This window comes from Amblyraja radiata, chromosome 26 (assembly GCF_010909765.2).
Source record: "Amblyraja radiata isolate CabotCenter1 chromosome 26, sAmbRad1.1.pri, whole genome shotgun sequence".
NCBI lineage: Eukaryota > Metazoa > Chordata > Chondrichthyes > Rajiformes > Rajidae > Amblyraja > Amblyraja radiata.
The window spans coordinates 23031467-23047669 of record NC_045981.1 but is presented as its reverse complement, the minus strand read 5'-3'; the positions used below and the strand labels follow the sequence as shown (position 1 = coordinate 23047669).

The following is a 16203-nucleotide window of genomic DNA, read 5'->3' as shown; positions in this document are numbered from 1 at the left end:
CACAGTGGTCAAGTCCACTTCGGATAGTTTATCTTGTCGTGGTGAAGAGGTGTGCGTGCCCCCATGATTCTGAAAGCGATGCCGTTGGAGGCACCAGCTTCTGGTAGGGCCACCCATGGTGGTAAGGTCGAGGAGGAGGGTCCAGACTAAGAACGATCCAACTTACAAGACCTCAATGGCAGACAAACTTACCTTGAACTCAACAGCTGTGAAGGTGCATGAAGGCTGCAACAGATCTAACAGCTCCAATCGTCTTGGTCCCCTTGCCATTGGAATTAGTTGATTGATTTGTGAAGGCTCGTGTGGTTTTGGAATGCAAGATCAAGTACACGTTAAACAAACACACGCACAGGCGTCTTCGTTCAGTGAGCAGCACAAAACTTCTCAAGACTTTTGGCGATTGGGGAAGGGCGACGGGAGCAGGCCTCGTGATGGCTGGAAGCTCCGAGTCAAGAACCGGCACGGAAGCAGTGAATACTTGATTCAATCCCTCAACTTTGGGCAGAAGCAGGAAAGTTGTTCGGTAGCAGTATTCATGTCTGAGCAGCCCTATTTAGGATCCATTCTGCTCACCCTGAACTGTGAAGGGGCTAGAAAAGGTGCCCTAAAAATAGTCTGCTTCGCCTCGTCCTGTCTGGAAAGCCGCGTCCCGAGATATCACCATCATGCGGTCAAAAACTATCAAGAAGCGAAACTATGAAACTTGGAATATACAAACTCTGATGGACAACCCAACTCACACCGACTAGAGAGAAGAACCGCCTTTGTTGCTCGGGAACTCCGAAAATTCAGCTTTGACATCGTTGCTCTGAGTGTGACCCGCAGAGCTGGAGATGGGTAACTAAAGGAAGAACAAGGTCAATACACTTTTTCTGAAAAGGTCTTGATCTTGAACAACCAAGGATCAATGGAGTAGGTTTTGCCATCCGAAACAGCCTACTTCAGAACTGACAGAGCAACCACTGGGAATCAACGAACGTCTTATGACTCTACGAATCCAGTTCTTTAGAACCAATATACCACTATCATCAGTGCCTATGTGCCAATTCAGGACTGCAGACAAAGTAAAGGAGAACTTCTACGCCCAACTTAACGACGTCCTTTCCTCTGTTCCCAACGACAAGATAATTCTCTTAGTAGACTTCAATGCCAGAGTCGGGAAAGATCATAGGCTCTGGACCAGAACAATAGGCAAGGAAGGAGTTGGCAAGGTCAATGCCAATCGAACACTCCTCCTCACCAAATGTGCTGAAGACAACCTGGTGATTACAAACACCTTATTAACAACTAGCAGATGGCAACGACACTTGAAGCTTTTTCAATGCACCCAAAGCCAGTTTTCGTCCATCCACTCATGGTCAAGCCCCTCTCAAAAGCAAAGGTCAACCATCCTGAAGAGCAATGCTGACATCAATTCTAGATGGAGAGAGCACTTTGAAGATCTAAATCAAACCGCCTCAATTGACAGGAATGTGATCATCATCATTCCAAAGCAGCCCGTTGATGACTCCCTAAGCAGAATACCGTCACTGGAAGAAGTCAAGGAAGCCATCAAAACCTTGAAAAACAACAAGGCAGCTGGACACGACGGAACACCTGCCTAGGTCTACAAAATTGGAGGTAACCTGCTCTATTACCAACTGCATCAATTTCTCATCAAGATCTGAATAAATGAAGATGTACCAGGATACTTTAGAGACTCAGCAATCGTTACCATCTACAAAAGGAAAGGCGATTGATCTGACTGCGGAAACTATCAATGTATTTCCCTATTAGCAACAGCAGGCAAGGTCCTCGTTTTTAGCCGAGAAGATCCTTCCGGAGACACAAGCCGGTTTTAGACCATCACGTGAAACAGCTGACATGATCTTTACAATGCGTCAACTTCAAGAAAAATGTTGTGAACAACTTCAACTTTTGTACATGGCATTCATCGACCTCACGAAGGCCTTCGACTCGGTATCAAGGGAACTCTTCAGGGACGTCCTATCCACCTGTGGATGCCCTGAAAAGTACATTTGAATCCTGAGACTACTCCACGATGATATGCGTGCCACAATCATGGCCAGCAACAGCAACTGTGAGCCGTTTCAAGTCAGATCAGGAGTGAAACAGGGATGCGTGATTGCCCCAACACTATTCACCATCTTCATTGCGACAACCATCCACATCATCAAGGACGACCTACCCCCAGGAATCAAAATCATCTACAGAACAGATGGCAAACTTTTCAATCTTGCCAGTCTCAAGTCCAAAACACAGACATCTATGAGCTCCCTAATCGAGTTCCAATACGCAGACGACAACTGTGTTGCAGCTCTCAAAAAATCATCTGCAACAGATCCTGAATGCCTTCAACAGTGCATACACAAAACTTTTTTTTATTTTTATGTTTATTATTAGAAGCAATTGTACAAGGAGAAAGTAATCGACATAACAATTATACAATTTTCGTACAGCTTCAGTTTTAACATTTTATAAACTGATAAGTGAATCGGAAAAAAGTAAAAAGGAAAGAATGAAAAGGAAGAAGAAAGATACAAAAAAGAAAGGAAAAACCCCATAACTAACAAAGAAGTGAGAAAAAAGAGGAAAAAAAGCGGAGATATGTCCCACCATCCTTCCCTACACCCGCTCACCCGACCCTAGCATCGGTTTTGAATTTGTGTTCAACCATTCTGTTGTTGAAGAAATTCAATGAAAGACCATATTTTGGAAAATTGGTCTGATTTGTCAGCCAAAACAAGCCTTATTTTTTCTAAATGTAGTGTCTCAGTCATTTCTGTGATCCACATCTTCGCTGTGGGAACTGTTATCGTTTTCCAGAATTTAAGTATGAGTTTTTTCGCAGTTATTAAATCATTGTCAAGGAAACGTCTTTGGAATATCGTTAACTTGGAGCAGCCCTCTGACATTAATTTTGAATCTGACTCCAATTGAATTTTGAGAGTTTTAGAAATGGTATTGAATATTCCCATCCAGAAATTTTGTATTTTTATACAGGAACAAAAGAATATATAGCTTCTTGGAGGTGACATTTATCACAGAGAGGGGAGACAGCATACACAAAACTTGGACTTACCATCAACTCCAAGAAAACTCAGATTATCTACCAATTCTCACCAACTGAGACACATCGGAAAGAACCATCAATTCAACTTGGTGAAACATCCCTGGAAAATGTGGATCACTTTCCATACCTTGGAAGTCACCTCTCCTCCAATGTCGACCTTGATGACAAGATCCAACATAGTCTTAAGTGTGCTGGAACAGCTTTTGGAATTTCTTCGAACGCGAGTCTTTCAAAATCGTGACATCCGAACAGCCACCAAAATGTTAGCCTACAAGGCAGTGGTGATGGCAACTCTCCTGCATGCATTAAAAATCTGGACAACATACCGATGCCATCTGAACGCACTTGAAAAAAGTTCCATCAATTATGTCTTCAAAGCAGCTGGGAAGACAGAAGAACCAACATCAGCATGCTGAATGAAGCAAAAAACATCTCGTCATCAAGAACCAACTAAGATGGGTCAGTCATGTTGTTCGGATGGAAGACGAGTGTCTACCAAAGCAAGCCGACTCCCAACTTAAAGAAGGCAAACGTAAAAGAGGCGGACAAAAGAAGAGATTCAAAGACACCTTAAAAGCCAGCATGAAGAAATGTGAAATCGACAATTGGGAAACCAATGCTAAGGTCAGGAAACTCTGGCGAACCATCATCCAAAAAGGGACAGCGACCTTTGAAGCCAACAGATGCGCAGAATTAGAAGAAAAGAGAAGAAAACGGAAAGAGAGGCAACACCAACTAAAGCCCGATCTGCCATCTGGAATTATCTGTCTTGAATGCTGAATAACTTTCAAAGCCAGGATTGGAATCATAAGCTACCTGAGAGTCCATAAAAATAACGGAACGTAGACCATCATCCTCGACCTCGAGGGATAGCCACGACGACAGTGGTCATGTCACTAATAATACCCAAGGAGATTGGCTTTTCACATAGAAATGTACCTGTGTGCAGGGAGTTGGAACATACTATAGCGTAATAGGATTGTACTGCATGGTGGAGAAGCTCAAGGAGGACCAAATAGACCCCGACTGCTCCTACTAGACGTTTCTTTTTTTAAATCAACAATAAACCCAGGATCACTGAACAAAGGGAACAAAAAGTAACTAAAAATTAAACTTAGACATTCGATAGAAACAGATCATAATATAAACAATCTTCCCTCACACGAGTTATCCAAAGAAAAGATTAAAGATATTGAAACATTAACAGCAGAACAGAAAATATTATTAAATTTGCACTTTACTACACTTCTATTTCATAACTGCTGCCTTCAGATTTGGAAGCCAAAAGCCTATCACAAAGCTCCTATTCTTATAGACACAATGGCCAGATTTTCCTGTACAAATTTCCTTTGCACATTCCCAGAGCAGATGAAAAGAATATATGGAATTACTGTCGTATTTTATTTATAAATTACAATCGAAGGAAAACCACTGAATGTAGCTAACGGTACAGAATCCAACTTCATTACACTCCCAATTATAACAAAAATAAACTTCAAAACACCAAAACTCTATTCAGCTATAATAAACTGAAAACATCCACAGAGAACCATTTTTATTTTTTTTATTTAATCATTACGATTCACAACACTTAAAATATTCAACAGGACAGGTAGCTTTGCTGCACCTAACAAGGCTTTCATCTCTCGTTACCCATTTCCCTAACTGGTCTGAAGAAGGTTCTTGACCTGAAACGTCACCCATTCCTTCTCTCCAGAGATGCTGCTTGTCCCGCCGAGTTACTCCAGCTTTTTATGTCTATCTTCAGTTTAAACCAGCATTAGCCAATGGAGAGTCTAACCCAAGACCAATCACTGGAGCTCCATGATGCCACATTTGATCAAATTCCATCCAGATATAACCATCAATTTGTATCAAAATTAATTGCCTAAACCAATCTTGGAACAATGTCATAAAGAGGTCTGGAATTCAGCATTTGGAGACAAACCCAAACGGAGCACTACTGAGCAGTTTGTGTGGGATATTTCTTGATCACATTCTCCATGTCACCATCCACATTACTTACAGATTCATCCAAGGCAAAACGAAGACAGCCATGCTCATACAGCACAAAGAATCTGCGTTGCCATTTCTAAAAATTGGGACAGAAAAATAGAAAACAATTACAGATCGAGCATCTGAACAAATACATTCAACATTCCCATTTAAATTACTCAATATAAAATATTTTGAATACGTGAAATATAGAAGCAATAAAGCATTTACAGTTAAATGTCCCTCTCCCCTTCCATCATAATACTTTTCAATTATCTTTCTGCACCTTGTAATGCTCCTCTGCCAACAGTGCAAACCCAAGTACAGAAGAGAAAAATATCATTCATGAGTAATAAAAGCATGAAAGTTCTTAATTTAAAAAAAAAAATGTTTTAGCCATAACAGGTACATGGATTAACATGTGCATATGTTGGTAATAATTGTGTTAATATGCTAATGAGAATAATTTCAACTTATTTCCGTGAGTTAATCATCCAGAATCCAGGTCACCCACCCCACAATACCCCCAACAAGTTCTTCTTCCTGAAGATTTTCTTCAGAGAATTTTCATCACTATGAATGCTGCAGCAATAAAGGAAGCCGCAACTTAAAAAAGTGTAAGAACTGTTGAATATGGAAGTCAATGAGAAACAAAAGTAGAATGTTGGGGGAATCCAGAACCAGGGGCCACAGTCTAAGAATAAAGGGGCCATTTAAAACTGAGATGAGGAAAAATAACATTTTCACCCAGAGTTGTGAACCTGTGGAATTCTCTGCCACAGAAGCCAGTGGAGGTCAATTCACTGGATGAATTTAAAAGAGTTAAGGGCCTATCTCACTTGGGTGTCATTTGCGCGTCACGCAGGTGACGTGCAAAGATTTTGTGAATCCCAAAATCCTGGGGCACCACGCGCAACTGCCTACGCCACGCGTGTCATGACGCGTAAATGTTGTCTCGTAAATGGCGTGCAAATGACGCCCAAGTGGGACAGGCCCTTAAGATAGAGCTCTTGGGGCTAGCGGAATCAAGGGATATGGGGGAAAGGCAGGCATGGGTTACTGATTGTGGATGATCGGCCATGATCACAATGAATGGTGGTGCTGGCTAGAAGGGCCGAATGGACTCCTCCGGCATCTATTTTCTATATTTCTATGTAATGGTTGTGAATCAAGTACAAAGTCACACGGTCCCTCTGAACACCCAGATTTGTCGCTATTCCAGACTACTCCGTCTTGCTACTCTTCTACATCAGTTCCATCAGCCACTCCCTTACCTGTTCAATTAGCCTGTCAATAAACCATCACACAACTTCTCATAAGCCACACTTTCACCTAGCTTTGTGCAAGCAGAAAACTAGGACATATTACACTTGTCTTCAACAAATAGTTGATAAAGATTGAACAGCTGGGACCAAACACTAATCATCACTACAGTACCCCACTAGGTACAGCTTCGCAATTCAGATTATTCCACTCAATTTTTGTCTGTTAACCAATCTTCAATTCATACTGTTATATTGCCCCCAAGTACTGAAATGGTTACCTTAAATGCTCTCTTAATGTCTAAATACACCAAATCTTCACATTCCACATTGCCATGCTAGATACAACCTCAACTACATTTTGTCAAATATAATCTCCTTTTCTCAAATCCACATTGTCTCTCCCTAAACAATTTTACCCTTACTGCCCGGTTACTATTTCCATAATATTTCATATCTTCTCAACTACTCACTTCAGCCAAACCGGTCTGTCTTTTATTTCTTTTTTTCCGCTATAATTAGTGAATTATTCTAGAATATACAGAATTCTGGAAGATGCAAAAATGCAACTACGTACGTGTTAGCAGTTTCAAAATCTTGGTATACCAGATCATTGGGGCTTGATGATTTTTATGGCTTTTAGCTCCAATAAATTTCACCACAATGCACTCATGCTGGTTACTTTCAGTGCATAATCTTCCCTAGAGAAAGGTTTCCAAACCCTTTAAGGAATGTTTTTCTTCTATGTTTCATTTACCTGCCATTTCCTTATTTCCCAATATAATTTCTCTTGCGTCACTTATACAGGAGTCACGGGAGTTTATATTCATCTTTGCCTTTTTAGCTTTTTTTTTTTAGGAGCTTTTACAGTCTTTTGTTGGCTTCGTGCGAGGTGACTATCACATTTCACTTTCCCTTATGCCAAACACTGAAATGTGCCTTATTCTCAGGCTTGCTGTTTCCCTTTTTCCAAACCAAAACTATCTTAATGTTTTTCTATTTTGATATTTAGTGCGTTAAAGAGATAATGCCGCAGTGCCACAGCTAGTATAGTTATCGACAGAGCTCCAGTCAGCAGGGTTGAATTCTGACCTATTTGTGCAGAATTTGTTCATTCTCTGTGACCACATGGGTTTCCTCCAAGTACTCTGGTTTTCTCTCATATCCCCAAAACAATGAGTAGGTATATTAATTGGTCACTGCAAATTGCCCCAAGTGTGTAGGTGCTGGCAAAATCTGGGGAGAGTCGTTGGGAATGAAGAGAGAAGTGATATTAGTTTAAGTGAGTGCTGATGATCAACAGACTTTGTGGGCCACTGTGCCCATGTTACGTAACTACAATTCTACATATTTATGGTCGTCGTGTATTCTTTATACCTGAACTACAGTTTGTCTATTGTCTTGGGTCAATATAGTTTCTAATCTACCACAGCAAGCGCATGCCTCATTTCTTGGTATTTGCTTTGACCCAGTCAAGCTAAGACCTAGGTTTATGAATTGAACAAAACATCTTCCAATCTTAATTTAATTGTCTGGGTTAAATGTCGCAAAAAATTCCCTTCCATGTGTGCCTCCAATTTCCTGATTTATAGTGCCCTGCTTCACTACCTCAGGCGAGGCTGTTATGGCTGTTCAGGTAACAGAAATTTGCCCTTCCACAATTGACAAATTACTACCTAAAAATTTAGATACAGAATAAAGTTTGCTCTCAGAAATGAAATGTGCCATTGAAGTACATTTGTGTTTGCTCTGCCACTTCTTGATAACTGATTATTGTTACCCATTTTAACACCCTGTACATTTCCTACATTCTAACATTTGCCTTCTCCAAATCCTCCCTGTACGGTTTAGCTTTAAATCCTTATCTACAGCCCGTTATCCGATACATTTGGACACCTTTCCCATCTTTCATTCAAAAGATAAGTTCCCAGTGACCCCACCACTCGCCACATCTTCCCATCTCTCTCCCCCCATGTCTGCCTTCTGCAAAGACCGCTCCCTCCGCAACTCCCTAGTCAATTCTTCCCTTCCCTCCCGCACCACCCCCTCCCGGGGCACTTTCCGTTGCAACCGCAAGAAATGCAACACCTGTCCCTTCACCTCCCCCCTCGACTCCATTCAAGGACCCAAGCAGTCGTTCCAGGTGCGACAAAGGTTCACCTGTATCTCCTCCAACCTCATCTACTGCATCCGCTGCTCTAGATGTCAGCTGATTTACATCGGGGAGACTAAGCGGAGGTTGGGCGATCGTTTCGCCGAACACCTCCGCTCAGTCCACAATAACCTACCTGAACTCCCGGTGGCTCAGCACTTCAACTCCCCCTCCCATTCCCAATCCGACCTCTCTGTCCTGGGTCTCCTCCATTGCCAGAGTGAGCAACAGCGGAAATTGGAGGAACAGCACCTCATATTCCGTCTGGGGACCTTGCGTCCGGATGGCATTAACATTGAATTCTCCCAATTTTGCTAGCCCTTGCTGTCTCCTCCCCTTCCTTAACTCTCTAGCTGTCTCCTCCCACCCTCCCATCCGCCCGCCCTCGGGCTCCTCCTCCTCCTCCCCTTTTCCTTCCTTCTCCCCCGCCCACCCATCAGTCTTTTTGAAAACATTGAAAGTAGGCATGCAGGTGCAGCAGGCAGTGAAGAAAGCAAATGGTATGTTAGCTTTCATAGCAAAAGGATTTGAGTATAGGAGCAGGGAGGCTCTACTGCAGTTGTACAGGGTCTTGGTGAGACCACACCTGGAGTATTGCGTACAGTTTTGGTCTCCAAATCTGAGGAAAGACATTATTGCCATAGAGGGAGTGCAGAGAAAGTTCACCAGACCTGGGATGTCAGGACTGTCTTATGAAGAAAGACTGGATAGACTTGGTTTATACTCTCTAGAATTTAGGAGATTGAGAGGGGATCTTATAGAAACTTACAAAATTCTTAAGGGGTTGGACAGGCTAGATGCAGGAAGATTGCTCCCGATGTTGGGGAAGTCCAGGACAAGGAGTCACAGCTTAAGGATAAGGGGGAAATCCTTTAAAACCGAGATGAGAAAAACTTTTTTCACACAGAGTGGTGAATCTCTGGAACTCTCTGTCACAGAGGGTAGTTGAGGCCAGTTCATTGGCTATATTTAAGAGGGAGTTACATGTGGCCCTTGTGGCTAAAGGAATCAGAGGGTATGGAGAGAAGGCAGGTACGGGATACTGAGTTGGATGATCAGCCATGATCATATTGAATGGCGGTGCAGGCTCGAAGGGCCGAATGGCCTACTCCTGCACCTAATTTCTATGTTTCTATGTTTGGTTTAAACCATCATCTGAAGTTCCTCCCTAAAGCATTTCATACCTGTCGGATGAATGATGGCTGGGGCTGATCCAAAACTGCTGCACAGGTCTTCATAAGTGACCTCTCATAATGCCCGGCTTTAAACTCTCTAACCATTTCAGCAGCACTTATTTTAAAAAGGGTATGGTTGTTTCCGAGAGCAAATCTTCCAAGTAATATCCCCTTCCCTAACAAATGGAGTATCCGAATCTCAGATTGCAGTTTATCAACTCAGTCAAAATTCCTAAAAACTAAGACACATACTGCTGATGTTGTCACCATGGAACTTGGTGTTCCATGCAACATGTTTGGCAAACTTAAGTGCACACCATGGTACAAAAGTCCACTGAAGCTCCCAAATGCTGCAGTTACAGCATGCCTATCTTAAATTTTATATACTTAATTATTATTATTTTAATTATAAAAAACTAATTAAACACAATCTCAAAATACTTTTACTTAAATGTATGCAATGAATTATAGTTTAAAGCAAATCTTTTTTTTAAATGACGATGTCAACAGTTCAGTAACACCACCAGAGAAACTCACTGAACCATGAATGTACTTTTTAAATTCTAAAATGTTTTCTTTAAATAGAATGCTGCATCTTTGCCCTTGCCTCAAAATCCTTTGGTACAGAAGTCCACACTGAAGGCTCCACTTTGTAGTTGATAATCAAATACTAGTCACCAATTTACAAAGTTCAAAATAATCAAAATGCAATTCAAACAGAACAGCAAAACCAAGATTTGCATCTGGCTAACTGTAATTTTTGCAGGGAAAGATTCCATATTCAAGTTTACCAAATATTTTGATTTTTTTTCAATATATGGAGCAAAATAGCATTAATCAACTGAGAACAGGAGAAAGCTATAACTTAAAATAGAAACATAGGTGCAGGAGTAGGCCACTCAGCCATTTGTACCAGAACCGCCATTCAATATGACCATGGCTGATCCTGCTTTTTCCCCCATATCCATTGATTCCTTTAGCCCCAAGAGCTAACTCTTGAAAATATCCAGTGAATTGGCCTCCACTGCCTTCTGTGGCAGAGAATTCCACAGATTCACAACTCTATGGGTGAAAAAGATTTTCCTCATCTCAGTCCTCAATCTATTCTTGGTAGATGGAGTGAAGGAAATAGGCAACGTTTCGGGCCGAAACACTTCTTCAGACTGAAGGGTTTTGGCTCGAAACGTTGCCTATTTCCTTCGCTCCATAGATGCTGCTGCACCCGCTGAGTTTCTCCAGCACTGCTTGGCATAGCCCATGCAACAGGAGCCTCACAAGCAGCCTCTTCACATTGAGCGATTCACTGCAAGGAGAGCACCAGGTTACATTCACAGTCGCAGGAAGAGCAGAGGTTTGTGCCAGGTTCTCAAAAATGTCACTGTGGGGTACTAGTGTATTCCACTGAGTGGAAAGTAAAGCAAAGTTGCTAAAGCAAATCCTTTATAAATAACGTTAAAAAGATTTTAATTTACTTACAAAAAGTGATAACAGATTGGATTATCAAAACACTGAGCGATAAAATTGCTGTGCATAAAAATAGGTAGATTTCCCATGTCAATGTCATAAAGGTTAAAATGTTGAGCTACCGACCTCTAGAAGAGTTCTAGGTAAAGCTCCTAATTAACACAATGCATACTTCTCTCGGCTCAAATGAGAGGGAAAACCCATCAAGATTTTTCTTAGTTTCTGAACAGGCATTTTCTGTTTGCAACTGTAAATCACACAACCCAACCCCTGTAGTTAGGGCAGGGAAGATATAGGACAAATAAAAAAAAATCTAAAATATTCAAATGTATTACAAGGAATTTAATAAATGGCACAGGGTGGCTACTATCCCTAAAGTTAATATACAATCTCACAATCAGTAAATCATGACTGTACAGTTGAGCAATGACACATATTTGTGAACATTTTGCAGTTATGTAACAATGCTCAAAAAGGTCTTTGTGGATTAATTTTCAGCCAACATTTTTCATTGGCGATTTCCAGAATACTGCCAATAGTGGATTAGCAATCTAGAAATAGTACATTCAAATCTAAAAAGGGAACTACAGAACTGCAATCAATGTATACAAAACCACCAAATATGCCAATTAGTTTTTAAAATGGCAACTAATCAACAGTTTAATCTGATTTATGTGCAACTCTTGATAGTTGATAAAATAATTTAGCACGGAGTTCTCTTACAAAATAATTCCGTAAGAAAATGGACAATTGATGATCACCAGGCATAAAATTAGGTAATAGCAAACTCCCTGGGCAGCGTTCCCTGGTGTAGTTTGAGGCCTGTCTCTACAAGTTTCAAGAGCTGACTCACATCTGTATTCACCAAGGACATTACCTCACTTCAGTGGTAGGGACGTGCAGAGGACAGAATTTACTCCCATTGGAGGAGAATGGGTTAATTAGGAACAGTCAGCATGGCTTTGTATGCGGCAGCTCATGTCTTTTTTTTGTGGAGGTACGAAGTCTACATGGATTTTAGAGAGGCATCTGATAAAATCCCCCAGGATAGCTTGATGCAAAAGGTTAAGATGCAAGGGATTCATAGTGACTTGGTTGCATGGATTTATAACTGACAGAATAACAGCACAGTGGCGCAGTTATTAGCACTGTTGCCGCAGTGTCAGAAACCCCAGGTTCGATGCTGACCTCATGTGCTGTCTATGTAGTTTGGACGTTCTCCGTGACCACTTGGGATTGCTCCGGATCTTTTGGTTTCCACCCACATCCCAACGACATGCGGGTTTGTAGGTTAATGGCCTCTGTAAATTGTCCCTAATGTATGTAGGATGTGAACGAGAAAGTGGGGGTACCAGACCAGTGTGAACAGATGGGCCGAAGAGACTTTTTCTATGCTGCATCTCCAAACTAAACAGAGACAGAAATGTTGTGGTGGAAGGACGATATTCAGGCTGGAGGTCTGCAATCAATAGAGTTCCACAGGGATGTATGTTATGACCCACTGTCCGATAGATATAGATATATACAAATGATTTGGACATAAATGTAAATGGGTTGGTAGTAAATTGGCAGAGGAATCCAAGATTGCCGGAAGAAGGCTGGCAACATATACAACAGGATATAGATCAGCTAAAGAAATGACAAATATTAGAGTTTAATCTAAGCAAGTGTGATGTGTATTACTTTGGGGGGCGGAATTCAAGGGGAAAATATACAATTACTGGCAATACCCTTACCAACATTGATGCACATAGCGATCAAAGGCTCCAAGTCCAGAACTCCCTGAATATGGCAACACAAATAGATAGAGTGGTAAAGGCTGTAAGTGATAATGGTATGCCTGCCTTCATTGATAGAAACATAGAAATTAGGTGCAGGAGTAGGTCATTCGGCCCTTCGAGCCTGCACCGCCATTCAATATGATCATGGCTGATCATCCAACTCAGTATCCCGTACCTGCCTTCTCTCCATACCCTCTGATCCCCAGATAGAGGCATTGAATACAAGAGTCAGGAAGTGATGATGCTGCTTTAATAGAACATTGGTTGGGCCACATTTGGAGTATTACATTCTTTCTGGTCACCCTAATACAGGAGGATTTGGAAAGGATGCAGAGGAGGTTTATCAGATTAGAATAGAGGGTATTAGCTACAGGGCAAAGCTGGGCAGACTTGAATTGTTTCTCTGGTACACTTGGGGCCGAGGGGAGATCGATTAGAATATATTTATGAAAGGCATAGATAATGTAGACAGTCAGAATCTTTTTTTCCCCCAGGATGGAAAATCACATAATAGAGGACAATGCTGTATGGTGAGAGGGGCAAAGTTTAAGCGAGATGTGTAAGTGATTTTTAAATTAAAACAGAGGGTGGTGGATGCTTGGAACATGCTGCCAGAAACAGTGGTGGGAGAATATACGATAGGAGTACTTAAGAGGCTTTTGAATAAGCAGATGGATATGGATTGTGCCGGCAGATAAGAGCTATCTTGTCTTCATGTTAGGCACCGACGTTGCGGACTGAAAGGCTTGTTCCTGTGCCGTACTGTTCTATGTTCTAAATGCCTAGGCACACTGCTCTTAATTATAGATTGCGATAAATTCAAAACAACTGAGGATAGAGCAACCATCCTATAATTTCAAAGTTTCTTTTAAATTATGAAGGCAGCAACAGCTTCCAAAAGCATCAATTTCTGAATCAGAAACATTCCTACTAATCTTGTGATGAAGGGAATATTATGAATGAAACACGGGCGGTTGGTCTCAAACGTTATTTCAAGGAACCACTGCAATGCCAAGCACTAAGATAATTGGTCTCCAACGATCACGAACATCTTCCTGTATAACATTTTCACCCAAGGCATGAGAATATTTCACTTCTTCCTCACCTGCCCCCCCCCCCCCCACCAAAAAAAAATCCCATTGATTTCAGTTTAACCAGTGCTCTGTGTCACTAGTATATATAGGCTGCTGACTTTTTGTCACCAAATTGTTGATACCAGCTTTAAAAAAAATTTAAATTGTGTTTCAATGTTTGTGACAATTTTGTATTGAGGTTTTGAACAGAGAGGTTCTTGTAGAATTTAAGCAGAACGTCAAGAAATACTTTATGGATCATTAAGTGCTCATTGACATAACGATTGCCAATAAAGCATGTTAAGGCAAATATTGGTCCATTTTGATTAGGTATACCCTTTGCCCACATTGTCAGATTGTGAAGTGCAAGTTTACATCGCCAGAGCTGGGATACTATCATGGCCTATGGAGGATGCCAAGTTAACTTGTACTATTTTGCACAGATATTTCTATTACTGTTAGATAAGACTAGAATAGTGTAAAAACAAAACAAGACCAGTACCAATATTTAAGTTGCACACAGAGATAACATTTCAAAGAGTCAGACCCAAAACATCAATGTTCTATTTCCACCGATTCTATTTTTTCAGCTTTTATTTCAGATTTCCAGCATCTGCAGTTTTTTTTTTTTAATTATCTTTTTAATCTGTGTTTTGAAATTTTGTCAAACTTGGAATCTTACCCTTGATCTCTGCATTGGATTTTCAAAATCTGTGCCTTCAGGTGCCAAACAAAGCCAACCCCCATAGATTGGTTTAGCCTATAAACAAAAAATAAAGAATGATTAAACATTTTTCAACCCCAAATTTACATTATGAATGGTTCACATTATCCAACTAACATCAAAGCAAAATCTGATTAATATTACACAGAGATAAAATAACACTACAAGCAAGTAAACACTCAGCATTGAAATTTGACAAACAAGTCAATGCCGTAGTAAAAGTTAGCTTCTTCCAGCTTCGGACAACAAAACAATTCCTCCAGTTTGATGACCTCGAAAAGATCATCCACAGATTTATCTTCTCCCGCCTCGATTACTGCAACTCCCTTTACACTGGCATCAGCCCATAACCATATAACCATATAACAATTACAGCACGGAAACAGGCCACCTCGACCCTTCTAGTCCGTGCCGAACACGTATTCTCCCCTAGTCCCATTTACCTGCGCTCAGACCATAACCCTCCATTCCTTTCCCGTCCATATAACTATCCAATTTATTCTTAAATGATAAAAACGAACCTGCCTCCACCACCTTCACTGGAAGCTCATTCCACACAGCCACCACTCTCTGAGTAAAGAAGTTCCCCCTCATGTTACCCCTAAACTTCAGTCCCTTAATTCTCAAGTCATGTCCCCTTGTTTGAATCTTCCATACTCAGTGGGAAAAGCTTATCCACGTCAACTCTGTCTATCCCTCTCATCATTTTAAAGACCTCTATCAAGTCCCCCCTTAACCTTCTGCGCTCCAAAGAATAAAGCCCTAACTTGTTCAACCTTTCTCTGTAACTTAGTTGCTGAAACCCAGGCAACATTCTAGTAAATCTCCTCTGTACTCTCTCTATTTTGTTGACATCCTTCCTATAATTAGGCGACCATACCAATTGTACACCATACTCCAGAATTGGCCTCACCAATGCCTTGTACAATTTTAACATTACATCCCAACTTCTATACTCAATGCTCTGATTTATAACGGCCAGCACACCAAAAGCTTTCTTTACCACCCTATCTACATGAGATTCTACTTTCAGGGAACTGTGCATAGTTATTCCCAGATCCCTCTGTTCACCTGCATTCTTCAATTCCCTACCATTTACCATGTACGTCCTATTTTGATTTGTCCTGCCGAGATGTAGCACCTCACACTTATCAGCATTAAACTCCATCTGCCATCTTTCAGCCCACTCTTCCAACTGGCATAAATCTCTCTGTAGACTTTGAAAATCTACTTCATTATCCACAACCCCACCTATCTTAGTCTCATCTGCATACTTACTAATCCAATTTACCACACCATCATCCAGATCATTGATGTACATGACAAACAACAGTGGACCCAACACAGATCCCTGTGGCACCCCACTAGTCACTGGCCTCCAACCTGACAAACAACCATCCACCATTACTCTCTGGCATCTCCCATTCAGCCACTGTTGAATCCATCTTGCTACTCCACCATTAATACCCAACCATTGAACCTTCTTAACCAACCTTCCATGAGG

The 16203-nt window shown here is 41.2% G+C and overlaps 1 protein-coding gene across 2 annotated transcripts in view; it reads right to left on the bottom strand.

Moving 5' to 3' along the window:
* LOC116988057 (protein outspread-like) overlaps positions 1-16203 on the bottom strand; it is a 298795-nt gene that overhangs the window by 238288 nt on the left and 44304 nt on the right. For both annotated transcript variants that reach the window (XM_033044495.1, XM_033044494.1), the window contains exons 2-3: positions 14658-14735; positions 5100-5165 (exon numbers count right to left, since the gene is read on the bottom strand). In XM_033044495.1, coding sequence (XP_032900386.1) covers positions 5100-5165; positions 14658-14735 — 144 coding nt within the window. The remainder of the gene's footprint in view (positions 1-5099; positions 5166-14657; positions 14736-16203) is intronic.